Raw genomic sequence first — 27,613 nt, forward strand, 5'->3', positions numbered from 1 at the left:
AGTCATCAAAGCATAAAAGGAAAAGGGTAGACTATGCTTCCCCTACTGTGATAGACACGGACTACAGAAATATTAATACTAGGGAAAGCACAAAGTACCACACAACTCTATGGCATTGTCTGTCCTAATAACATTTATGCTGATCCATCCTAAATTTGTCTTGGTAACAAAACTAGGATAAAACTTCTTGCCTTTCTGGAACACTCATCTCCTCTGTATCCCCTCAGCACATATCGGGTACTTAGTTAATACAAGGAATCAAATAAATGAATATTCCAAGGGAACACCACACCAAGTATCCCTTAGAACAAGAGCCCCCTACATCAGCCCTGAGGAAGGTGGTGATCAAAGAACCTTGGGTGAGTTACCAAAGCCAGGGTACAACTCCACAGAGGGCCAAGATCAGCTAGGTGGGGTGCCAGGAGAGGCAGCAGGGACAGTCCCCTTTCTATCTTCCAAACTCTCAAATAAGGACATTAGCTTCTAGTTAGAAGAGACAGGCAATTCACTTGCCCGCGCTGAAAAGTTGAGCAGACCAAGGATAGGCCTTTGGAGCTGGTTTTTACAGGATGATGACAGTGTGTTTGACTGTAGCATATACAGAAGCCCTGTCTGGCTATAAAACACGTCCTCTGTGCTACACTTCCTAGGCCAGCAAACCCCTGGCTTTGGTGCAAGGCCCCATCCATGCCCTAACCCAGAGCTTCCCACTTGTGCACTGAATTACTGATCCATCAGACTGAGTGGTCCCCTCTAGCTGCAAACAGCCTCCTGTTTACCTCAGTGTGTGGGACAAATCATACCATTTTTACTTGTGATGATGTGACAACTATCAAAATATTATTATAAGAAAACAAGCTCAAGGCTCCCCAAACGCAGAAAGATTCTTTCCACTACACTAACCAGGAGAATACATTGACTATTCGCCTAACTCACCATATCAGGTAAGACCTAGTCTTGATTAAAAAAAGAAAAGGTAGTAAACTGAAATCCAAGGGGTTTTCTAATTAAGGAGTTTAAGAAGAGAGAGAACACTGATACTGAAAAGGAATTTAGACTGAAAGGTTATAGAAGGGATCATGATTAATGGAAGTTTCTCTCCAGAACAGGTTTCTGTTAATACAACAGTAGTAAGCTGAGTATCCATTTTCTTGCTCCTCTGTAGGACAAGGAGACAGAAAAACACTTTCTTCCCAGTTAGGTACAACACAGTTGTCGCTCCCCTCTGTCAGCAGTCCAAACTCCCCTGGGATGAAGCAACAGGCCAGGAACAGCCTGGGTAGTCCATGGGGGGAAGGGAGGGGGTTTGAGTGGTGACACTTGTCCAAAATTGTGCGTGGTGCATATTTTTGAGGGAAAGATGCATTATTAAATCCTCACAGGGGGGTCCTAAGATCTCCTCAAGATTAAGAATGGCTGCCCTCAGGGAAACAACCCCCCTGCAGGCTCCCAAGTTCTCAGGGAACAGCAAGTTCATCTCTGACCTCACCCTACCCCACGCCACACATGGGAGCCTTTGCAAGTAAACAGTCCCCTTCCAGAGACCTCAGCCACTCAGGAGACCCACCACCATCACAAATGAATTCCCCTGGTTTTCATCTCCAGAGGTCCTCTTGGAATGTACACTCCTGAGAAGGGTCCAACCATAACCACCTGGGAGCTAACTGCCTGACGGGACCCACTGTGTGTCGAGCAGGAGGGAAGGCAGAGGACAGCCACAAACACGGTGCCATGCAGGATTTCACCTGGAGTCAGCCAGGCCAACAAACAATCTTAGTGGCAACAAGCGCTAAGTTTGATGTGGTTTCGATGAGACCACTAAACAGGTTGTTTTTTCAAAAGCTGACTTTCAGCAGTTTTCCTCACATCAGAGCGCTCAGAGGAAGTGGGCTTTGTGTGTGTGTTGGGGGTCACTGATGATGGTCAGAAACACACAGAGAGGAAACAAAAGGACCTCCGGCAATACGCTTACCAAGGACAATCATCAAGTTAAGAGTATCTAATAAAAACCTATCACTTCACAGATGAAGAAACGGTCTCCCAGAAAGCTCAGGGACATACTAATCAGGTCAAGAAGTCACCACAAGGCTCCCCACATTCCCAGTCTAGGGACCTTGCCCTGTGCCACAAGGCCCATCAGCTCCCTAAGCAGAACCACGTCTCCTCCAAGCATGTGGACAAGTAGCTCTGGACACAGACACAGGCCCCATCCACAAAGACCATGGCGTGGCAGATTACGGCCTTTGGCCCAAAGCCAGCCCAATGCCTGCTTTTGAGAAAACAAACAAAATTTTTATTGGAACACAGCCACAAATAAGATTTCATTCACAGAGGCAGTAAGCTCTTGCAGTCAATCATGTGGACCCTGGGGATATTTCCCTGGTCTGAATGGTGGCTCTGTCATGCCCTAACTGCGTGACCTCGGGCGATTTACTTACACCCCTCTGCCTCTTGGTTTTATCATTTTCGAAACAGAGACAATAGCACCTCCTCTTAGAGGTGTGTGAGGATCAAACAAATTCACACACGTGACACACTAAGAAGAGTCGCTGACACACAGTAAGTGCTGTTAAGTGTTGGCTGGTATATGACAACGATGATGGTGACAATGAAGAGGACAAAGAGGACAGGGAGGCGGCTTTGGGAGGAATCATCCTACACTATGTGTAATTTCTTTCCTAACTATGCTTAGGGCAATAATGAAATAAAGGGACACTCTTCAGAGAACGTGCATAGTGGGGAATGGCTCCCACATGTAGAGAGGCTGGCAGAATTACTGGCATTTAACTATGAGACAATTTCAGAGAAACACTTGTGACAAACACAATCATGTGTGTTTGCTACTTGTAGAAAGACTGGGAAGAGACCATGATTTTCCCATTGTCCTAGTAAGTCACAAGTTTCCAGTTTTCATTCTAGATTATGCTATAGCTTTAAAGACAATAAACTCAGAATGTTCACTTCAAACGGAAAATATATTATAAACAATAACGATATATGATCAAAATACCATAGCCTAACATTCCTGAGTTGAAATTTAACCCAAAACATAGAAGAATTGAATAAGAACAAACACTCCCACAAAAAAGAAACTGACAAACTCCTGCTCATACGCAGCCGGCCACAACACGGCAGCACATGTGGCTCCAGCCTAACCTGACATATTGTTTAAGCTGAAGTTTTTTAGCATTTTTCTTCACACACTGGCATACACTTAAAACCACAAATTCATATAAGGTGTGTAAAAACAAAACAGTTCAGTATGTCCAGAACAGAAGTTCGCTAAATAATTTAAGAGCCAGAAATATTTATTATTTTCAATGACGTAAGAACTACAACTAACCCAGACTATGGCCAGTTCATTTGTAAAGCCAAAGCATTTTCTCTTGGCAACCTACCATTCTTGGAAGAAAGCCAAGAAAAGCAGTTTTCATGGAAAGACATGGCTGTGTTCAGTTGTCTGCTATCACCGGCTTACTCTTGGAATCCTTCCAGTACCTCAACTTGGCACAGAGAGAACAGGGAGAAGTACGCCACCGACTACACTGCCACAGACAGCACTTGGCTGTCCAGAGCACCCAGGCAGGTGAGCGCCTGCCTCCAACCCGACTCAACTCTGACACATCGCCAGCTCGGAAAGCGCTCAGGAAAGTGCGCAGCTACCAAGTCTCAATGCTTGCCCTAGACTGAGAAATCTCAACTAGAAGATGAGTACAAATTATTTAGCAACTCCTGTCATGTTTCTCACTTGGATGACATGTCTTTCAAGCATTTTATTCTATAAAGGGTGAATCTTTATAAAAACAAATTTAATTTACACTGCAGCCCAGCTGTAGGACAATGGAGTAGAGATAAGAGATTTTAAGTCACTAGATGAACTAAGCATTTACCCCAGGCCCTGTTATGTCAAGCAGGGAAGTACCTTCTCCTCCATGGATTTACAAACCACTCACTGACAACAAATGACAAAAAGAACAAAAAGAAGGGGTGATAAAGGGACAAGGTAATGTGCACAAGTAATGCAAGAATTAATAGAAAGGAGAAATAAAGATGGGACAGAACTTGCAAAGAAGGCTTTAAGGAAGGGAGCCATGAGTACTTCTAGTAAAATTTAAAGGAGAAAGAAAGCTGACAGTTCAGAGAACTCTATTCCTCTTCCACTCTGGGGCAGGAAAACCGAGGAGTCCTCGAAACAGGCTGACAGCTGTAATGTGGGAGCAAGAAGAACAGCTCCAAGATTAGCCCCAGGAGATAGGTGTGACGACACCTCGGGGTTCAGTGTCAGCTCCTCACTGCAAACTCCCTGGGCCTCAGAGGCAAGAGGAGACTGCAGTGGATAAAGGAAGGTCCTGCCCAACTTATCAAGTGCTATGAATCTAAAAGCATAAAGCACACCCAGAGATATACTGCTGTTTTAAAACACGTGGTTCTACCTCTTAGCAAAACTGAGTTGTGAAAAGTCCTAAAGAAAATATAATCAGCATAGTAAAATGTTCCTAAATAGAGTCCTCCTGACTAGTGATGTCGGTTGGGAGACAACAGGGACAAGACACTGAGGAGGCCCCGGATGCCTGACCCCGCTGCATCTTCCGCAGGCTGTGCCTCACTGGGGCTGCAAATCACTGTGAGAAATGTGGGGGGCTGGAGGGGGTTAGGGGCCGGCTCTACTACTATAAAAAGTCACTTTGATTACTGACAGAAAATGCTCTTGGTAAATTACCAAAAAGAAAAAAGGATACAGATGTATAATCCCTACAAAACATACACACAGTAAGGAAAACACCAAAATATTTAATAGTTATTAGCCTGGAAGGTTTATAGGTGAATTTTCTTTGTTAATACTTTCTATGTTACTCAAATTCTCTACACAAAACTTCACTTTATCACAAGGAAGAAAAGTTGTTTTTAAAAGTCATTCTCTACTCAAATATTCTCACTGCCCATGATGACAAGACGACACTGTTTGGCTGCACAGCTGTACTTAAAACATTAATTTAAGCTGCCATCAGACACTGAATAAAACTAGGTAGACCAAACTGATTATGACTGTCAGAGATTACTCCTGGGGGGTCATGTATAGCAAATTCACCCTGCTTATACCACAGCTATAAACGGTCACACTTTGCTCTAATGTATTATACACATGACTAGAAAAAAGTGTGACTGAGGCTCAGCCACTCCTATCAAGACATCTACCACCACTCTTTGCAGAGAAGGTTGGAAGGAAGGAAAAGAGAAACAAACATGGTCGACTTGCAATCAGGATACAAAGAGCTGTATGTTGCTCTAAAAGAAATCACATTTGGTTCTTGGTGCAACAAAAGTACAATTATCCCCACTATTTGAACTATTTGGCTCAAAGTTCAGACAACAAGGGACACCACTTCATCAGAATCTACCTGGCCTGAGTTTCAGAGAGTGACAAGCAAGAGACTGTATCATGAGAGATTTGCCTCAATGTATTCACCCCAGTTTAGACAGTGAGGCACACTTATATTGGAAAGTGCCTATTCAAGGAGCAGACCTTGGAGCAAGGAGACCGCCTGGCAACTATCACACCACCCGCCTGCCTTTAGTACTCTCTCAGCAGTGATGCTCTTCTCTTTGGGACAGTGGAAGCTGAAAAGGCTGTGGCAACGCACACACTCAACCAGGAAAGCAATGTCTATTAAGCATCTTCCAGGAGGGAGGAACCAAGGGGTAGTGAAGCATGCAGGGCCATGCAGCCCAAGGTAAGAGACACAAACCACAAGGAAATTAGATGTGTGCCATCAACAGGTGGCCCCAACACTGACAGCTAAATGGAGTCTGAAGAGGAAGAAGGGTCTTGGTCCAGGAGGCCGACAAAGGGTTCAAGAGGTCACACTTTAGCCAGGCCTGGAAAGGTCAGTTAAACCCCAACAATAACACCTGGCTGACCGTGGCTACAGTGCTCTGCTCTGCATCCTTGCCCTGAACAAGAACAGGACAGGACACCTTTGGAAGGGGCTGGATATCATTGTTCTGGCAGTTCCAAAGTCTGTCTCTACTCAAACGATCTAAATGTCCACGACAATAAGGCAAGAGATGAGCAGCCATCTGGCTAGGACTTAATTGATTGAGCTTAAAGTATTAATTAAAAAGACACCAAGACTGGGAAGAACAGGAGTAAGCTAGTGAGCAGTGCTGATGCCTGGTCACCAAAGGTGAACATCCACTCCACCCACGGACAGGATCAAAAGCTGCTTGGATCTCTCCAATCAAATGCCGACAGACTCGATCCAAGAACAGAGCCACCTGTCTGGATGCTCTTATCTCCACACGCTTTTGCTCAGCAAACCCACATGCAGCAGCAGAGCACCTAGGCTGAACCATGACAGCTTAGAGAGTACAACCGCCAACCAGGCCAGCGTCTCCTGTTCTACTAGAATTCTCAGAGCAAAATGTGCCCAGTTTTTAGGGGAGAAAAAGCACTGGGTAATGTCCCCTTGGTCAGTCCTCTGTTTCCATGCCCCAATCCTCACCTCCCCAGGCACTGCTGAGATTACACAACCCTGCTTACCATTCACACGGGGTTGCTCTGATTTCCTGTTACTGACTTAAATGGGATAACTCACAGGAAAATGCTCTGAAAACCACAAAGCACGGTGTAATCTTGAGGTGGCTTTAAGATCTCTTTCCAAAAATAGAGCACAGAAAGCTCTAACATCAGCCAGGACTCTCTAAAATGAAGAGATAGTGTGGAAAACAAGCACACATACATCCTCACTGCAACAATTTACAAAGTCAGTAACTGCAAGACAATGTGTGAAGTTGGCATTTCTCAGTATTATCTATCTCTTGCCTTGTTCTAGGAAGGATTTAAGGTGATTTGTTTTCCAATTCATTCTTCATTACTTGGCAGAAACACATGAAATGAATAAGGCTCATCATTGAGGGCACAAAGTTTCTATTAGGTTATTAAGTATAAAATGGTCCAATTTCCTTAAGTACCAAGTTTGACAGTTGATATCTCTAACATTTCACTTTGACACTTCCTGTTTTATTTTTATTGTGAAGGTGTATCCTCAGTCTTGCAAACTCCTGGTTTGCCTTGTGATTATCTTTCAAATTTTTTTTAGAGCAATTTTTGTTGTTGTTTGACTTATCTATTAGATAAGTCAAAAATCCGTGTTATTTTCAAATATGAGTTCTGTTGTGGAACCAATGCAGTGCAGACAGCTCAAAATATCAACATAGTGTTTGGGAAGGATGTGACTAAGGAATGCACAGTATGTCGATGGTTTGAGAAGTTTTGTTCTGGCCATTTGAAAATGAGCCATGTGGGTGACCTGAGAGTAAGGTGGATAATGGTGAGCTGAAAGCTGTAGTGGAAGTGAACCTATCTCAACTCACACATGAATTAGCAGCAAGGTTTGACATTACTATTCCAACAATATTGGACCATATGAAACAAATGGGCAAGGTAAAGAGGCTGGATAGATGGGTTCCGCATGAATTAAATGAGCATCAGAATAGACATCGTCTCAAAGCTTGCCTTTCTTTGCTGAAACAACATAAAGGCGAACCATTTCTACACCGTATTTTTACATGTGATGAAAATGGATTATTTCTGATAATCACAAGCATTTGGTACAATGGTTGGCTAAAGAGGAAGTACTGAAACACACTCCCAAACTGAATATTCATCAAAATAAGCTAATGGTGTCTGTTTGCTGGTCCAGTGCTGGTATTATCCACTACAGCTTCAAGAAACCTGGCCAATCGATTACAGCGATGTCTACTGCAACCAACTGGACGAAATGATGAGGATTGCTTGTGATTAAGCAGCTGAGATTGGTCAACAGAGACAGGCCAATCCTCTTGCAAGACAACACTGGACCACATGTCACACAAACAACACTGCTCAAACTACAGAGGCTGGCCTTGGAAACTCCGTCGTCCACCATATTCACCAGACCTTGCACCAACTGACTACCATTCCTTCCAGGCTTTGGACCACTTCTTGCAAGGAAAAACATTCAATTCTCATCAAGTCACAGAAAACGCCTTTTGTGATTTCACTGCCACTCGCCTTCCAGGCTTCTCTGCTGCTAGCATAAATAAGCTACTGTTAAGATGGCAAAACTGTGTCCATAGTTCAGGAGTGCACTTTGATTAATTATACTGTTTCTTGTTTTAGACACAATAAACTACATTTTTTTATCTTTATTTTTTTTGTTGTTTTATTTTATAAACTACATTTTTTATTTGAAATCGGACATTTCATATTTAATTACCTAATACTTGGGTAAACAACAAAACAACCACTGTTATCACATTATTTCAGAATATGTGCCACTTTTTTAAAGCCACAAACCAAAGTGCCACATTCTTACCCTAACATATGTAATAATATGCACAGATGTATGTACACAGAAGTATGGCTTTGGAATTACAATCTACTGACATAAATTTGCACTTCCTGGCAAGAGAATGTCACCAATGTTCAATGCACAGTTCTGACCAGGTGCTGCATAGAGTGCTCCAGACACTCACCTCACCAGAACTTTCATGACAGGGGCTCACTCTGTCACCACCAACCAAAAGGAAAATGGATTTTTTACACAGAATACATCTTCTTACCAAGTAAATCAATGATTAAAGATGCTTTGGGAGAAACCCAAATTGTGAGTATGCCTTTAAAAAATTACTAAGACAAATCTCTTGTTTCTGAGATTTAGCCATGCCCACTACTGGAACTTCTTATAAGCAACAAGGATTTCATTTTATTTTTTATTATTTTTTTTTTTTTTTTGAGACAGAGTCTCCCTTTGTTGTCCAGGCTAGAGTGAGTGCCGTGGCGTTAGCCTAGCTCACAGCAACCTCAAACTCCTGGGCTCGAGCGATCCTTCTGCCTCAGCCTCCCGAGTAGCTGGGACTACAGGCATGTGCCACCATGCCCGGCTAATTTTTTATATATATATCAGTTGGCCAATTAATTTCTTTCTATTTATAGTAGAGACGGGGTCTTGCTCTTGCTCAGGCTGGTTTTGAACTCCTGACCTTGAGCAATCCGCCCGTCTCGGCCTCCCAAGAGCTAGGATTACAGGCGTGAGCCACCGCGCCCGGCCAAGGATTTCATTTTAGAATGTCATTGAGTACCTTCAAAAACATGAATAATAGAGAAAAATGTAATAGAAAAACTACAAAGAAGAATTCACAGTCATATGAATAGAAATTAGAATAAATGAATCAAACCTATATGTATGAATTTTAGTTGTTTTTTAAAAAAGCAAGATGAATGCAGATCATGTAAAAGAAATTTCAATTGTTAATCAGTTAAATTTGATTTCATTTACTTAAAAACTATAAAGAGACAACTCTCCTATGCAAAAGTCCAAATAAATTAGATAGACACTCTATCTTACAGGAGTACAGAATCACTCCTCAATCCTTAAGTATGGGCTGTACAACACAGTGACTCTTTCCAAAGAGGATGATATGGAAGAAGAAAAAGAGTATATCACAGTGGAGAGACCCAAGGGATATGACCTCAGCCAGGTGATCATGGGCAACATCAGCTGTATCGATAATCATGTTGACAGTATGCACCCTTGATATGACATGAAGAAAATGGCACTTGACCTCTATCATCTTCCTTACAAAATCCCATAACCCCAATCTTATCATGAGAAAAACATTAGACAAATCTGTATAGAGGTGCATCCTACAAAATACCTGACCAGTTCTCAATACTGTCAAGGTCATTAAAAAGCAAAGAAAGTCTGAGAAAATATCACAGCCAAGAGGAGCCTAATGAGACATGACAATTAAACGTGATGTGGAATTACAGGCTCCTAAAACAAAAGATGGGCATTAGGGAACAATTAAGGAAATCTGATTAAAGAATGGACTTTACTTAATCACAAGGTATTAATACTGGTTCATTAATTTTGACAAATGTACCAGGGTAACGTGAGATGTAAACAGTATGGGAAGCTGTATGTGGCAGTGGGTGGGGAGAAGATATGGGACCCTCTGTACCATGTTTCAATTTTTTGTAAATCTAAAACTGTTCCAAAAAATAGTATCCTTAGCCAGGCATGGTGGTGGCATGCTTGTAGTGCCAGCTACTCTGGAGGCTGAGACAGGAGGATCTCTCAAGTCCCGGAGTTCGAGGCTATAGCACATGATTGCACCTGTGAATAGCCACCACACTCCAGCCTGGGCAAGAAAGCAAAATCCCGTTTCCTTAAAAACAAAACCAAAACCCCAGTCTACTAAAAAAAATAAATAAATAAAACTATGCATAAAATATGATAAATATCAACAGATATAATCCTGATGAATGAAAACACACGTTTTGGTTATAAAATCCTTTGTTCTTTTGTGTTGTTTTGAAAGTAAAAAAAAAAAAAAACCCTGAAAGTTACAAATCAAACCTTTCTTTGCTGTCAAAATATAAGAAAAATATTTAAGAAGCAAGGTCACTTTTTAAATTCATGTTTAAGAAAAATTATAATTATGTTGGCCTCTTGCATGTAAGGTAAACACACATTTTTCTAGCCAGAAAAATCAACTTCTTTATGGGTCTTATAAAAACTGCTTGCTGAATTAATATTTCAGACCAAGAGCCACAGCCCAATCAGATCATAGGCAAAGCTCATATAAGAGTGTGTTTCTAGAAAGTCTAAGCAGCAAAGCCTTTCATATGACAAAATACTCATGGGGAAACTAGACTCATTCTCCAAGTTATCTGTTCTATACGTTTTCTACATGGGGGGGGGGAACCTTATCTGTACAGAGAAAACAAGATCTTATGCATTCCCCTACCACAGTATGAATCCTGTTATATTACAGACAAAATGGTGTAGTAGAAACAATATAGGCTTTGGAGTGAGTCATAGGCGAATTTTAAGTAAACGTCTGCCACTGTTTAACAGGTGTCGCCTTGAATAATTTCCTGGAGAGGCAGGAAAGTGGCTCAAAATATTTTATTCCTTGTGTAAAACAGATATGGCACCCACCTTACTGGGTTACTGAAAATGAGATGAAGCAAAATCACGTTTGCAAAGCATCCAGCACAGTGCTCAGTACAATGAGCATGTCCTTTCCTGATCTTCCTCTTATCAGAATATAATTCAGGAAGAATAAATACAGTAATTGTTATCCTCGCTCATACCAGGATCAAACTGAAATTTTGTGCTATAGTCATATATATGTAATTTCAAAACATGCCAAAAATAATACATGGTAATCAACATAAAAACCCTTAGATGTTTTAACTTGGTGAAGGATGGACAGCAAATTACTGTCTATGGTAGTCTGTAAATGGAACTCTTAAAAATATAGCAAAAATATTTTGGAGAGGTTGGTCCTTGAAGTTATGTTTTGGACCCATTTATATTAAGAAAGTTAGGTGTAGTACTTCTGAAGTTTCTACACTGAACTTATTCCTCAGATAATTCAGAAAATAGAGATAACTTTTAAAGTATAAAACATACAATCACTATGGAGCACCAATTATATACCACAATGTATGTTTACACTGTCAAAATGGAGAGGACCTTCCGCTGCAACCACACACCACAACCACACCACCAGCACCTCTCAGAGCTTGTGGGAGCTATGCCTAGGTGTGCAGGACTACTAAGGAATTGTGAACTGAAAAGATTCCAGAGATGGCACAGTGCTGGAGACATAAAAGTTCTGATCAGTCAAGAGTTTCAAGATCTTGAACATCCCAAGTATTGAACTGAGACTACAAAAACACTATGTCTAAGTAGCAAGGGGTCCTCAAGACTTACCCTAAGAAAGCTTAAAAACTAGCCTTGAAAGGATCAAAGTGATCTGAGTAATTAACTGCCTGCCAGAACAAAACTCAACACACTCTGATGGAAGACAACAAACCCCATATTCAACAATTTATCATCCACAACGTCCACTACATAGTCAAAAATTACTGGATAAGCAAAGAGGCAGGAAATTTTATATTTAAACAAACCAAAGACTGCAAATGAAAACGACAAAGAGATGTTGGAATCAGCGTTTAAAACAAGGGCAGAAAAGAAGAAAAAAACCCAACAAAACACAGAAGGGACAAATAGAAAACCAACAAGATGATCCTACTATCAACATGTCAGGGGGGGGGAAAAAAACAAAAGAAAACAAACAAGATGAGAGACCCAAGGCCGGGCGCGGTGGCTCACGCCTGTAATCCTAGCACTCTGGGAGGCCGAGGCGGGCGGATTGCTCAAGGTCAGGAGTTCAAAACCAGCCTGAGCGAGACCCAGTCTCTACCATAAAAATAGAAAGAAATTAATTGGCCAACTAATATATATAATATAAAAATCAGCCGGGCATGGTGGCTCGTGCCTGTAGTTCCAGCTACTCAGGAGGCTGAGGCAGGAGGATCGCTTGAGCCCAGGAGTTTGAGGTTGCTGTGAGCTAGGCTGATGCCACGGCACTCACTCTAGCCTAGGCAAGAAAGCGAGACTCTGTCTCAAAAAAAAAAAAAAAAAAAAAAAGATGAGAGACCCAAATCCAAGTATTATAAACATTAAATGTAAATAAACTCAACACTCCAATTAAAACAGTAAGATTGTCAGAAAAAATTAAAAACAAGATCTTACTATATGCTGTTTACAAGAGATGTGCTTTAAATGTAAAGACACAGACAAGTTAAAAGGGTGAAAAAAGGCCAGGCATGGTGGCTCATGCCTTTAACCCTAGCACTTTGGAAGGCCAAGGCAATATTGCTTGAGGCCAGGAGTTCAAGATCAGCCTGAGCAAGAAGGGTGACCTGGTCTCTACAAAAAAAGAAAAAAAGAAAAGAAAAATTAGCCAGGCTTGGTAGCACACACCTGTAGTCCTAGCTATTCAGGAGACTGAGGCAGGAGGATCACTTGAGCACAGGGTTTTGAGGTTGCAATGAGCTATGCTCACACCACTACATTTTAGCTTGGGCGAGAGAGTAAGACCTTGTCTCCAAAAAAAAAACTGAAAAAAGATATACTTGGAGAACACTAATCATAAGAAAGTAGGAGAGTATATAGTAATATGAGAAAAAGTAGACTTTAAGACAAATAATGTTAACAAAAAAGAAAGAACATTTCATAATGATAAAAGGTTCCATTTATTAGAAAGATAAAACAATCCAAAATATTTATTCACCTAATGAAATGGTTTCAAAAACACATGAAACAATTAGTTAGATTTCATTCTGACTAAAAGAAAAAACCAGACAAATCTATAATTATAATCACATATGTTAATATTCCTCTCTCAGTAACTGACAGAATAGACCAAAAAACCAATAATCAGTAAGGATTTGATGATAACCAACCAACTTACTCTAATTGACATTTACAAAATACTACATCCATAGGGTACACACTCTTTTCAAGCACATATAGAACATTTATCAAGAAAAACCATGTGCTGGGCTATAAAACAAGCCTCAATAAATTTCAAAGGATAAAAATCATACAGAGCATGTTCTCTGAACACAGTAGAATTAGAAACAAATAAGAAAATAACTGCAAGATTCTCAAATATTTAAAAATTAAGGCCAGGCGCAGTGGCTCACGCCTGTAATCCTAGCACTCTGGGAGGCCGAGGCAGGAGGATCGCTCAAGATCAGGAGTTGGAAACCAGCATGAGCAAGAGCGAGACCCTGTCTCTACTATAAAATAGAAATTAATTGGCAACTAACATATATAGAAAAAAATTAGCCAGGCATGGTGGCGCATGCCTGTAGTCCCAGCTACTTGGAAGGCTGAGGCAGCAGGACTGCTTGAGCCCCGGAGTTTGAGGTTGCTGTGAGCTAGGCTGATGCCACAGCACTCACTCTAGCCTGGACAACAAAGCGAGACTCTGTCTAAAAAAAAAAAAAAAAAAAAAACCACATAAAAATTAAGTAACATACTTCAACATAATCCCTGAGTCAAACAAGAAATACTAAATGAAGCATAAAAATATTTTGAAGTAAATAATAAAAACAAAACATATGAAAATCTATGAGATAATTAAGAGCAGTATTTAGGGGAAATTTTTTATGTTAATATATTTATTATACACTATTTGACTCAGGAACAAGAAAATGAACGAGGACGGGACAGGGAAGGGGAGGTACAAAGAAACTTTTTGGGATAAATGTCCTGTATCTTTACAGGGGTACAGCTTACATGGGTTTCAACAAATGCAAGATCTGTGCATTTCATGCTATGTAAATTATATCTCCAAAAATAATAGAAGTAAAATAACAAAATATTTCAAAAATTAATGTAGGTAGGTTTTTAACTTTGGATGCTAACAGTTGACCTTTAGTTGATAAAGTGACAAAGATGACTGGTTTTTCTTACGGGTACAGTCATGTGCTACATATGACATTTCAGTCAACTACAGACTACAGATACAACAGTGGTCCCATAAGATTATCACGGAGCTGAAAAATTCCTATGGCCTAATGAGGTAGTAGCCGTTGAGTCATAACACAAGGCATTACTCCTGTGTTTGTGGTGATGCTAGTGTAAAGAAACCCTCTGCATTGCCAGTCATATAAAAGTAGAGCACATACAATTATGTACAGTACATAATGATAACCAATGACTGTTGTTATATATTTACTGTACTATCCTTCTTATTTTAGAATGTACTCCTACTTACTTTAAAAAAAAAAAAAAGGCTACTATAAATCATCCTCAGGCAGGTCCTTCAGGAGGTATTCCAGGAGAAGACAGTGTTACCACAGGAGATGACAGCCCCTGTGTGTTACTGCCCCTGAAGATCTTCCAGTGGAACAAGACATGAAGGTGGAAGACAGTGATACTGATGATCTTGACCCTCTGTAGACCTAGGCTAAGGTGTGTGTGTCTCAGTTTTTAACAAAAAAGTTTAAAAAGTAAAAAAAATAAAAATATTTTAAATAGAAAAAAGCTAATAGAATAAGGCAATAAAGAAAATAGTTTTATACAGCTGTACAATGTGTTTTAAGCTGTTATTAAAAAGTCAAAACGTTAAAAAAATAAAGTTTTAAAGTCAAAAAGTTACAGCAAGCTAAGGTTAATTTATTACTGAAGAAAAAATAATTTTAAATCAATTTAAGATAGTTTAAGTTAAGCGCACAGTGTTTACAAAGTCTACAGTAGTGTACAGGAATGTCCTAGGCCTTCACATTCACTCACCACTCACTCATCCAGAGCAACTTCCAGTCCCACAAAGGCCATTCATGGTAAGTGTTCTATACAGATGTACTGTTTTTTATCTTTTACATAGTATTTTTTCTATGTTTAGATACACAAATACGTTTACCATTATACTACAACTGCTTACAGTATTCACATGCTGTACAGGTTTGTAGCCTAACAGCAACAGGCTATATACTATATAGCCTAGGTGTGTAGCAGGCTATACCATATCATGGTTTGTGTAATTACACTCTATGTGATATTCCCCCAACAACAAAATCACCTAACACATTTCTCAGATCGTATCCCTGTCATTAAGCAACATATGCCTGTATTACTCTTCAAGGTAGACACCAGGGAGACATACCAAATAAAAGACTTCATTGTTGCTATTATGCAACATTCATTCTGTCTGTGTTACAGAAAATAATCAGCTACAAAGTTAACTGGAAAAAAGAAATAGGACTCCAACTTAGGCTTTAAAAAAAGATACATAATTATAGATAAAACTGCAGGAGTCCTCAAAGTTTTTAAAGAGGGGGCCAGTTCACTGTCCCTCAGACAGTTGGAGAGTGCGCACTGTGGGCCTGGGACGAGTCGGCTGCTAAGCAGGACAGGCAGCAGCGGCAAAAACACCCGGAGGGCCGGATAAATGTGCTAGGTGGCCAGCATGTGGCCAGTGGCCGTAGTTTGAGGACGCCTGGATTAAAAGACTGGTAGAAAAAACTTCAGAACACCAAGCATGTTAACACCAAGCATGACTGGGTGATAGGATTATGGGCAACATTTTCATTTCTAGACATTTCTGTGCTTTCAAATTTTGTACAGTAAACATCAACTATTTTTATTATTAGAAAATGTTATCCGAAAACATTAGAAAAGCAGTCTCATTCCCCCTTCAAATATTTTGTGGCTATCTCAAATCCTTTACATAGCTAAGCACCTAACCAGCTCACTCCTCCATCTTCTCTAAAAGGTTTTCAGTAAAGCTACCCACCATGCCAAGAACTTTATACACAACATCTCATTTAATCAGCACAATTCCGTAAGACAGATATTATTATCCCCTTTTAATTGATACAATTCTCAAAGGCAAGTACTATTATTATCTTCATTTAAGGACAAAACACCAAAATGCAGACAGGTTAAGTAATTTTCCCATAGCTAATAATGAGCAGAGCCTGGATCTCAACTGAGGCAGCTTTATTCCAGTGCCCATGCCAGGCTCTGCAGTACTTGGCTGTACTGCATCTGCAGAAGGCAGCCGGAGCAGCTGCTACTACTACATGTACCAAGCACTCTCTGAGTGTCAGTCCATTTAATATACATATATAATCTCATTTAATTAAGAAATTTAAAAAGAAATCAATTCACGGTTAATTATGACAGGAAGGTAGACACATCCTGAAGCACACATTCTACAGAACACCTATAATCACCTTCCATTAAAGTCACAGTAAGATTACGGAGCCAGTCCAAGAGTACTTAATATTTTTATAAACATCTGTGCCCACAGTACCTATCTACACCCCACATTAGACTGTATTAATTCACTACACTGTATAGTTTCATTCTATAAACCGTTTTTTGTGATCTTTCAAAAGAGATCAAATTAGGATGTATTTAATACAAAATTTCCTAATTTTCCCTGCATTATTAAGGATCAGATGACATTACATGAAAAAGTGAAAAGCATCAGACAAGTATACAGTAGTTTTTCTTGCTATTAAAAATGAGAAATTTCTAATTATCCAAAATGGAGACAGTTAACTAGTCATTCCTTTAACAGCCAACTTGGCTCTACTAATTCTTTCCTCACTATATTCTGCTAATCTATTCTTTTAGAGCACAAATTCTCAGTGTAGGTGAATCTATTCTTTTATAGCAGAGATTCTTAGAATGTGGTCTCTGACCAGAACAATTAGGGTCACCTGGGAGTGGTTAGAAATATTGAACACAAATTCTAGCACCAGCACCTGCTGAATCTGGGGAGGGGCCAGCAATCCCATGTAAAGCCTGCAGTGATCTTGCTGGATGTCCAAGTTTGAGAACCACTACTTTGCAGTATCTGACCAAAATGATAGCTTATTTGAATCCAGGGGATTTGGAACTAATTTAAAACCTTTATCCAAGAGCTCCAGGCAAAATCGAGCCCAGTTTTCTAAATATTCTTAAAAAAAAAAAAAAAAAAAATCCCCAAAAACCTTATTTAAAAAAAAAAAAAGCCCTAATCTAACCCCCTATGAAGAAGGTTTATCGTACAAACCATTTTGGTCCCTTTGCAGATTTATCAGTGAAAAGAAAGGACTTAAAGGATTTCTAAGACCACAAAAGCAAACTTTTATCAACCTTAAAATTAGAAAGCTTCTGGCCCCTTACCCAAATAACATCACAATACTTTCCTCTTTCTATCAGCTTCTGGCTCCCTTCTGCCATCTTCTCTGGGCACAGCAGTGTCTCGCAACACTTGTAGCTAAGAGAGTAATTTGACTGTCTATATGGTTTCTAAATCCCATTTAAGTTGGTATTTTTTGCTTTCCTTCTAGAGGACGAATGTTTGGGTTATTTTCAGTAGAAAATGAGAGCACATTCCCCCAAAAAGGAAATATAAAGATTTACTACTGTTGAAATGGAGAAATTGTTTTATTTTATTGTTTTTAAAAATCATATCATGCCTTAACATTGCCACATTGTTAAAATGGCTTATGTTTTTTCTATTTTAAATATTTTCTTCAAGAGTAACACAAAATTCGGAATGAGAAAAGGGAAATAATCACAAACATCAAGAATGTCTAAGAATTGTAAGAACTTTTGTACAACTCTAAGTCAACAAATTTTAAAGACTGAATGAAAAGAATTTTCTATTAAAATATAAACTGGGCTGAGTGCAGTGGCTCATGCCTGTAATCCTAGCACTTTGGGAGGCCAAGGAGGGAAGATGGCCTGAGGCCAAGAGTTCAAGACCAGCCTGAGCACATAGTGAGACTGCATCTCTACAAAAAACAAAATAAAATAAAGCAAAACAAAAGACTAGCCAGACAGTAGCCATGCACCTGTAGCGCCAGCTACTTGAGACTGAGGCAGGATTGCTTGAGCCCAGGAGTTTGAGGTTGCAGTGAGCTATGATGATGTCACTGCACTCTAGCCCAGGCAACAGAGAGAGAGAGACCTTCTTTCAAAAAAACAACCAACTTTATATCTATATAAACTGTAAAACTGACCTGAGGGCGGGCTGGAGTGTAGTGTTGCAAAACAGCTCACTGCAGCCTCAAACTCCTTGACTCAAGTGATCCTCTTGCCTCAGCCTCCCAAGTAGCTAGGACTACAGGTACCTGACAACACGACCAGCTAATTTTCTATTTTTTGTAGAGATGGGGGTCTCAATATGTTGCCCAGGCTGGTCTCAAACTCCTGGCCTCAAGCAATCTCTTAGCCTCCCGAAGTGCTGGGATTACAAATGTGAGCCACAAACGCAGCCAATGTAGACTTTTCTAAAATAGAACCACATTGACCAAGAGACCAAAAGCCTAAAAGGGCCAACATCTATAGAAAACAGCAAGATTTTGTTGAAGATCTTAAATCACTTCCCAGGGCAGAGGAGGGGGTGGGGAGAGTAGGCTTCAGGCTCACATAGTTGTACAGGCAAAACCCAAAATCTCTCAATTCTTTAAGGAATGCATCATTCCAATGTTATTTAAACTTCTGGAGAATACATGTGAAAAACTTCCAAATCCTTTGTGACCAAGTTAACATAACATCGATATATAACCTGACAAAGAAGAAAAAGAACTACGGATCAATGTCATTATTGATTAGTAAGAAACAAAATTCTAAACGAAACACTAATAATTAAAATTCAACAATACATTAACTTTTAATTTTACAATTACAGGGATGGTTCAATTTGATATTAGGAAACCTACTGAGGTAATCTGTCAAAAGCAAAAATCACAAGGTAATCACCATAGGTGTCAAAAGGGAATTTGATAAAATCTAACATCTGACAAATGAGGAATAGATTATGCCACAATTTAAAAGGAAATATACTACTGATCACAAACTAAAGCTCAATTATTCTTAGTAATAAAATGCTAGATAACATCTCCATTTAAGTCAGATACGAGACAGGATACCCAAGCGCGTAAACATTGGTAAAAATATTGGCAAGGAGAAGATAAAAAGTATTAATAATGCAAAAGATGACTATCTACTAAGGAAACCCAAGAGAATCTTCTGAAAACATATTAGAATTAATAAAAGAATCCCATGAAGTGGCCAGATCAACAGCATGACATACCCACATCAACCTCTTTCCTAAATTAAAACTGCAGCCAGTTAGATAATGAAATAGAAAAACTTGCCCCCAATAGCAACAAAAAACCCATAATATATCCAGAAACAAGATGTATTATCTAGAAAAAGAAAATTATACCATGCTTATGAGCAACATAAGACACCACGAAAAGATAACTTGTATGGATAGGATAAGACACCTCAGGAAACCACAAAACTGTTAAAATGCCACATCCCTTCTAAAATGATTTATAAGATTCAGTATAATTCCAACCAAAATCTCAAGATTTCTTTGTTTTTAAGAATTTGAAAAAAACAATCCTAAAGTTTATCTGAAAGAGTGGTTCTCAACCCTTCTGCTATGAAAATCATCTGAGGAAGTGTACACTCACTACATTAATGCCCATGCCATATAATGCCCAGATCATGCTTAATTGCTCTGCAGGGGGTTTAGGTATCATATTTTTTAAAACTCCCCAGGTAATTGTGATGTGTAGCTAGGGCTGAGAAAGAATAACCGGTGCTATTGAATGAATAACATTTGAAAGAATAACCAGTGCAGTCATATACTAAAAATAATTATATAACTAGGATAATAAGTTTCTGGCACAGGAAACAAGCAAAGATGAGTGGAACTAAAGAAAGAGCCCAGAATTAGACTCAAACCCTATATAATTGAAAAGTGAATAAAGTATATACCAAAAATAGCATATTGTATCAGTGGAAAAAAGATGGCTTACCAATATCTAAATAAATGGTACTAAGGTGACTAGAATTTGGAAATACACTGCTGGATCTCTACATCTCACTCTTTAAGTCAAAATAAACTAAGTTAAAGATTCAAGAAATAAAGACAAAAATTCCAGAGAATATTTCATAATTTTGAAATAGAGAAAGTATTTTTAAATGTGACATAAAACCTAAAAGCCATAAAGAAAAAAATGGATAAATTTGTTTCTAGAAAAAATGAAAACATAAATTTGGTAAAAACACAATCCCTATCACGTTATAAACCTATGTGACCATATTCCAGACTTTGGCAAATAAAAAAGAGGAAAAACATTTATTAAAAGGCTTAAAACTTTTAATATACAAAGAATATTAATACAAACCAACAAGAAAAAATGGGAAATAATTCAAGAGAAAAATGGACAAAGAATATGAGCAATTAGTAAAATACAAATGCCCATGAACTTATGAAAGGACATGCCTAACAAGGATGACAAAAATCTGCCTAACAGAATGACAAATAAGTAAAAGGATAATAATAGTGTTGGTGAGGCTTTGGATAGGGACTCAATTTGCTCTTGGTGAAGGTGTAATTTGCACAATATTTTTGGAGAGTATTTGGCAGTATCTATGCTTACTAAAAATGTCAATCTTCTAATCCAGAAATTCGCCAGCAGATACACTCAGTTGTACAAAGATGTATGTACAAATATGTTCAAAGCAAAACTGAGACAACAGCAAAATACTAGAAACAACCTAAATGCTCAGCATACTGGGCACAAGTCCTATAAATTAAGATATACCCAAATCAGGGACTACTACTGCACCTATGAAGAAAGACTGACAGCTATATGGAACATGGAACAATTTCCAACTAGTATTGTTAAGTGGTGGGTAGGGAGGGGACTATCTGTGTTCACAGAAAGATGTCATGCTATGTTACACTTTATGTTTAGGGAAAATATCTAAACACATACACTCCTCTGTATGCCTCGACCATCTCTGGCAAGACAGATAAGAAATAATAGTTGCCTTAAAGTTCAAAAATTAAAGGAGATAAACTTTTCAGTTCGTATTTGTGTTTTTTTAATGGTTATTTGTTGTTAACCACGTGCATGTTGACTTTCTAAAAACAAAACTTTTAACAAAGTCTTTGATCCATTAATTCTGCTTTTCAGACTCTGTTCCTGATGCATGTGGGAACACCTATACGAGCATATATTCAGCATTGTTTGTACTAGTGAAAAGTCAAAACAATCCAAATGTTCATCAGAGGATTAGATGAATTATGGTATATCACATAATGGAATACTTTGCTATCAGTAGGAAAATAAAAAATCCCCTACCCTGACAGGGAAAGCCATCAAGGGTACACTGTCAAGTAAAACAGCAAGGTACTTGTATAGTTTGGTTTCGTTATATATTTTTAAAGGGTGTGTGTTAATAATATCTATACAGAAGGGTTATCTATAAGGAGAAGGACTGGATTTTTTCTATTATTTGAATTATTTCATAAGAAATATATGTTTCCTTTGTAAAGACAATTGTTAAAACAAAATTATCTTTTAAAAAAAGCTTCTTTTCCTCTGTATACATTTCAAAATCTTAGCTGGCCCTGCTATCGTGTTCCAGAGAAGAAATGGTTTAAAGTGGACTTGTCTCTTGCTCTTATTTTTTGCCCCCTTTTGTCCCACCCAAATGCCATGACAAGTGTTTCAAAAACGCTGGTCTCCCTCCTCCCGTCAGGTGCTTTGGGATACCTATGGGAAACAAGAGACTGCCCCCACCACACCAAGGTGGCTTATTTTCCGAATGGTGAACGTTCATAAAGTGGTATTTTGAAAGATCACTCTGTACAAAGGAACCCCAGGATGGAATGAAAAACCTGAGTAGAAAGGGGAACATGATGTATTACAGATATACTCAGCCAAATTCAAACCACTAGACGAAACTCTACCGGACAGAAAGCAGACAACAACCAAAACAACACTTCCTTCACAAATAAACTGTAAGGATCCTACAAACTCATAGATTCTTAAGAGCTACATTAACTGACTGAAATATGGCTTATTCAGATTTTTAATAAAAATCTATAAAAACAAATTATGATATGAGATTATTGGATGATGTGATCAAATTGTTCACTTATTTACATGTGATAATGTCCTGTGTTTAGGTCTACAGAGTCTAACTTTTACATATTATCGAAGGCTTTCCAAGTGTGGTCCAGGATCCCAGACCCTTTCAGGGAGGCCACAACATCAAAACTGCTTCTACAAAATATTGAGACATGATTTGATTTGCCTCTTTCACTCTCATTCTCTCACAAGAACACACTGCAGTTTCCCAGATACTTTGTGATGTGTGATGCCACGGTGCTAGATGGCTAATGAAATGTGTACTTGTGTTTTCTGTTTTAGTATCTAATATGGTAAATATTAAGAAATATAATGTCCATTTTAAAGACATCCCTTTGGGGTGCTCGATAAATGCTAAGATTGATTACTCAGGAGTCCTAAGATCAAAAAGTTTAAGAACCACTGCATTATGATACTATGTCCACTTCTTTATATGATTTAAATTCTCCAAAATAAAAGAGTTTTAACAAGTAGGTAAGGAGTGGAGTGATGAGTGAATTAGGAAAAGGAACAAATATTCATCTATCCAGGAACTATAAACGCATAAGAAATCCCTTCGAAATCTGATCCTAAAAAACACTCCCATACACAGACCCTCCTTCAAATGCCAGGTTAAAGCAAAATTTGAGTTCATGTTCTCCTCTCCTAACATTACAAAAGAGATAAATGCAATTTCAATGTTGAGAATTACTTCAGTTTTAGTTCTTAAGTTAAAAATATTCCTCTCCTTACCTACAACAATCACAGGATTTCACATCATCCCTTAATGCTGTCATCAACCTTGTGGGGAAACTGCATTCTACTTATTTCTCCCTTACCTTTAATCCGGACTAATCAAATACAAACAACAGCCCAACCTGTTTTTCTGTTCTGGAATGTGCTAAATTCCACTGCCTGAAAGAGGTGCACTGTTGGCTGTAGTTTAGAAGCCTTTGGTCACAGAACTTCTGCGGTGTTTGTCGCTTCACAAGGAATCAGCCTTTCTCTGCGCTCTTCTTCCCTGTCAGCCTTTTTTAGCTGTCTCATATCTATCTTGGCACCTGCTTTCCCCTCCTCTCCAAGTTCAGTTCCTACTCTAGTCAGCAATTGCAAGGCTGGTGGCTGCAAGCCCCAGCCCAGACCTTTCCCTAGCAGAGCTTTCAACCTTCTGGGGGCCTCTGAACCACCTGGAGGCTTGTTATAGTCCAGCGTGCGGGCTCCACCCCCTCCGCTGAGTCTGGAGACCTGCATTTCTAACAGCTCTCAGGGATGCTGATGCTGCTGGTCCAGGGACCCTACTTTGAGATCCACTGCTCTATTGCTTCCTTTGGGACCTGGAGGACCAGACTTCTTCCTGGTTCTGCCACCTCTTCCCTGCTAATGGTGGCAGGGAGCTGACCTCATAGGAACACAGTTTTTTCACCAGTAAAAATCAGTAAAATGGAGATGGTGACAAAAGATCTTTTACTGAAGGGTTGTAAAGGGCATATGCTAGTAAGTACTTCACCAATAGGTAAAGTAGAGATAAAAAGCATCCTTCACCAGATTCACTGATGCAATAAAAAGGCGATTTCCAGCAGGGTTGCCCCTTTCAACCATGTGGTCCTAGTTCCACATATTTTTCTCAGAGGTTAAAAACTGGCTATCAGTCCAAAGGCATTCCCTGTTATTTTTCAACTGCCTGACCTGCAAGCTATCCTACAGGTGGCTTCTTTAAGAATTCTCATTTTAGGCTGGACATGGTGGCTCACACCTATAATCCCAGTACTTTGGGAGGCCAAGGCAGGAAGACTGCTTGAGCCCAGGACTCACAAGACCAGTCTGGGCAACAGCAAGATCCTGTCTCTACAAAAAAAAAAATCTAAACATTAGCTGGGCATGGTGATGCACACCTTTAGTTCCAGCTACCTGAGAGGCTGAGCCAGGAGGATTGCTTGAACCTAGGAGTTCGAGCTGCAGTGAGCTATGGTGACAACACTGCACTCTAGCCCCAGGAAACAGAGCAAGACCCTGTCTTCAAAAAAAAAATTCTCATTTTAAAGATGGAGATGGGGCAGAGATCTTTATCCCAGGAAGAAGGGCTCTGGACAGCAAATCTGTCTCTGCCAAGTATGAGTGGCACATGGATAGGAGGAACAGGCATGGGCCATGAGTCCCGTCTTAATATGCTTCTTGGAGGGAAAAGCCCATGTTTAAGTAGGAAACATTCAAAGCACTTCAGCTCACTTACCTTGGTCATGCCTCCTGCCTGTGGCGTGTTCAGTCCCGCGTGGCTGGCCATTTGCGGGGAAACCTGTGTTAAGGTCTCAGCCAGCACACTGCTTGTGGCTCCCTGCATGGCCGGAGTAGGGTACGGCATTCCAGCTCCCCTTCCTCTGCCAGCAGCCCCAAGAGATCCATTCATGACTTGCGCCTGCCCTTGCTGGGCTGGATTCATTAAGCTATGGCCAGAGTTACTATTGAGGAGGCCTGGGTGGGTCTGGTTAAAGTTAGCATTCATGCAGATCCCAGGCCCAGTCTGTGATGTGGCAGGGCTGCTGGTCACTAGGCCCACTTGCTTTTGTGCTTGCGGATTCAGTGCTTGGGAAGCAGGGGGGGTGGGGCCAGAGGTGCTGGCTGCCTGTTTGGGCAGGCTAGGGGCTGAAGAATCTCCCTGGTTCAGAGGGCTCTTGCCCATGGCACCCAGGCTGGCCATGTTCGCACTGTTCGGCTGCCCCTGAGCCTGGCCACCGAGGCCCTGCTGCACAGGGCTGCTGGCACTCACATTTCCTATTCCTGGGTTGATACTAGAGCCACTGCCTCCTCGCAGAAGCTCCGACAGTTGTTTATGTTTGGAAGCAGCATCTGGAACGAGGTTCCCACTGTTTAAAAGGCCTAATTCTCCTCCATTGGGGATCAGCTCATCGGGAAGATCGTTTTCCAAGTCAAACAATGATCCAAAATCTAGAAATTAAACAGAAAAGGAAATGAGAAACTAGGCAACCATAACAGCTCTCCAACTGTCATACGTTACTATGATCTTAACCTAACAGAGCATTTAACACGGAACACTAGCATGTCTTAAGACTAATGTCAAAATGATTTACAAGTTTGTGTGGGAAAGTAAAACAAGGAAAAATATTTTTCAAATTCTGAAGCAGGAAAAGTTAAACAGAGACACTGCAGTCCAGCCTGAGTGACAGGACAGGAAAGGAAAATGGAAAGGGGAAAGGAAAGGAAGAAGGGAGAAGGCGAAAGGGAAAGGAAAAGGAAAATTAGAAAGAAAGAAAACATATATGTGTAAAAAAGCAATCGGGCATTGGGTTAGATGAACAGCAACTGAGGAAATTAAAGTAAAGCTCAACCTTAAGTGATTATATATTTAAAAGTTAAATTATCAAAAAAACTAGCCTTAAATGAAATCAGTGATTTCTCAAAATGCTGAAGATACAGGAAATAATAATAAAGGCATACGCCAAAACTAAAAATAGTTAAATAAAATAAGAACTTGAAAATACTTTTATTTACATGAAAGGGGTAAATGTTAATGAGCAGCACACAGACTACCAAGTACAGGTGGACAAAGGACAGTGCCAACCATTAGCCCAAAGGAAGATAAAACAGTGAACAAAATAGATCTTTCCTGGTCATGAAACAAACAGAAGTGAAAGCAACCCCCTTTTTTCTGGTCCCTCTCAAAGTAACTCTTCTCTCAAGTGTGATCTATGTGCCATCTACTCTTTCACCTCCCATGTACCCTCCAACTCACAACCACCAGGCTGCACACGCATGTGCAAAGGAGGGGCCACACAGAAAAGGTTCATCTTAGCATTATCTGTAACAGCAGCAACAGTAACAAAAACATAAAAAACACCCCCAGTCAGCTTAGCCTAGTGGTTACAGACTCTAGACTGGGACTGCCTGCATGCGAACCCCCGCTCTGCCTCCAGCTCCCAACTTGTTAGCTGTGTGACCTTGGGTAAGTTACTGAGGCAAAACGAGTCACCTTTCTTTGCCTCAGTTTCCTCATCTGGAAGCTAGAGGCAATAATGGCCCCTATATCTCCTAAGATGGTTGTGACAACTCCATGAGTTAATAAATGTAAAGCCTCAGTACAAATAACGCCTGTGGGTGGTAAATGCTCAGCACTAGCTACCATCACTGTTACCCAAGAACAGAAGGTTTAATAAATTGCTGTATGATATTACAAAACATTATATATCTATTAAATAATTATGATGACTGTTAAATGTAGGAAGAAATGTATGTTATGGAACAAACATGCAAATGGAAACATACGCAAAATGGCACACAGAGTAAGATTAGAACTGTTGAAGTTCATGAATATAGGCAATGGTATATCAAGTATCAAGCCAAAAAGTATCAAGCCAAAGAAAAAGAACAGGGCCCAGAACTCTTCTCATTTGTCTTTTACCAGGCACCTCCACATGTGCCCTACTTTCCAGCCATAACAGTGCGAGCTGTCACATGCATCAGTAATCTTTATTCTGGGAGCTCTCTCTCGGTGTAAAAAACCAGTCCCCACTAGGATTAAAAACAGTGAATGGGAAGACTTTCTTTGGGCTACCCCTGCAGAATTACCCAGTCCTTCTTTCCAACTTCACAAATCACCTCTAACATACACCCGTTTCTTCCCACCTGACCACAAGGAATGAGGCGTTACTTGCTGAGGGTGTACACACACAGTCTTTGCAGAACCTCTCCGAGAGTAAGCTGCAGACATGATCACTTCCTCCAAGTCCTTCAGTATGCATGGCCTAAGAACATCCTTTACATAATCACCTTACACTTGTCAAATTCAGGAAATTTAACACTGATACAATACTTAATATGTTGCCCTTACTCGAGTTTTGCTGGTTGTCCCAATAACACCCTTCATCACACATAGTTTCCTGATCCAAGATCCAATTTAGGATCCCACTGCAATTAGTTGACATGTCTCTGTCATCTAGTTTAATCTAGAAAGATTCCTCAACCTTTGTCTTCCATAAATGACATTTTTTGAAGTGCAGAGGGCAGTTGCTTTGTAGAAGGTCCCTCAATTTGGGATTTCATGGTCCTTCAATTTGGGATTTTCATGGCCTTTCATGGTCACAGGACACGTCATTTTGAAGAGGCAGGAACGCGATCTTGGAAAGAGCAGATAGCTCATGGAAGGGCACAGGGCTTGGACTCGGTGGACTAGCCAATTGGCTTCTGTGTCTCAACGCGATTTTCTGGGTTCCATCCCACTGCTTTTATGCTATTATGTTGTCCTAAATTTGGAGATTCACTAAAGTCTCCAGATACAGAGATCACATGAATTATAGTTTTAAAAAAAATCCT

The 27,613-nt window shown here is 39.9% G+C and overlaps 1 protein-coding gene across 4 annotated transcripts in view; it reads right to left on the minus strand.

Moving 5' to 3' along the window:
• Positions 1-27,613, minus strand: part of CREBBP (CREB binding lysine acetyltransferase) — a 136,969-nt gene that overhangs the window by 86,418 nt on the left and 22,938 nt on the right. For all 4 annotated transcript variants that reach the window (XM_075995030.1, XM_012743675.2, XM_075995029.1 and 1 more), the window contains exon 2: positions 24,519-25,231. In XM_075995030.1, the coding sequence (XP_075851145.1) occupies positions 24,519-25,231 (713 nt within the window). The remainder of the gene's footprint in view (positions 1-24,518; positions 25,232-27,613) is intronic.

Source organism: Microcebus murinus, chromosome 19 (genome assembly GCF_040939455.1).
Source record: "Microcebus murinus isolate Inina chromosome 19, M.murinus_Inina_mat1.0, whole genome shotgun sequence".
Taxonomy (NCBI): Eukaryota; Metazoa; Chordata; class Mammalia; order Primates; family Cheirogaleidae; genus Microcebus; species Microcebus murinus.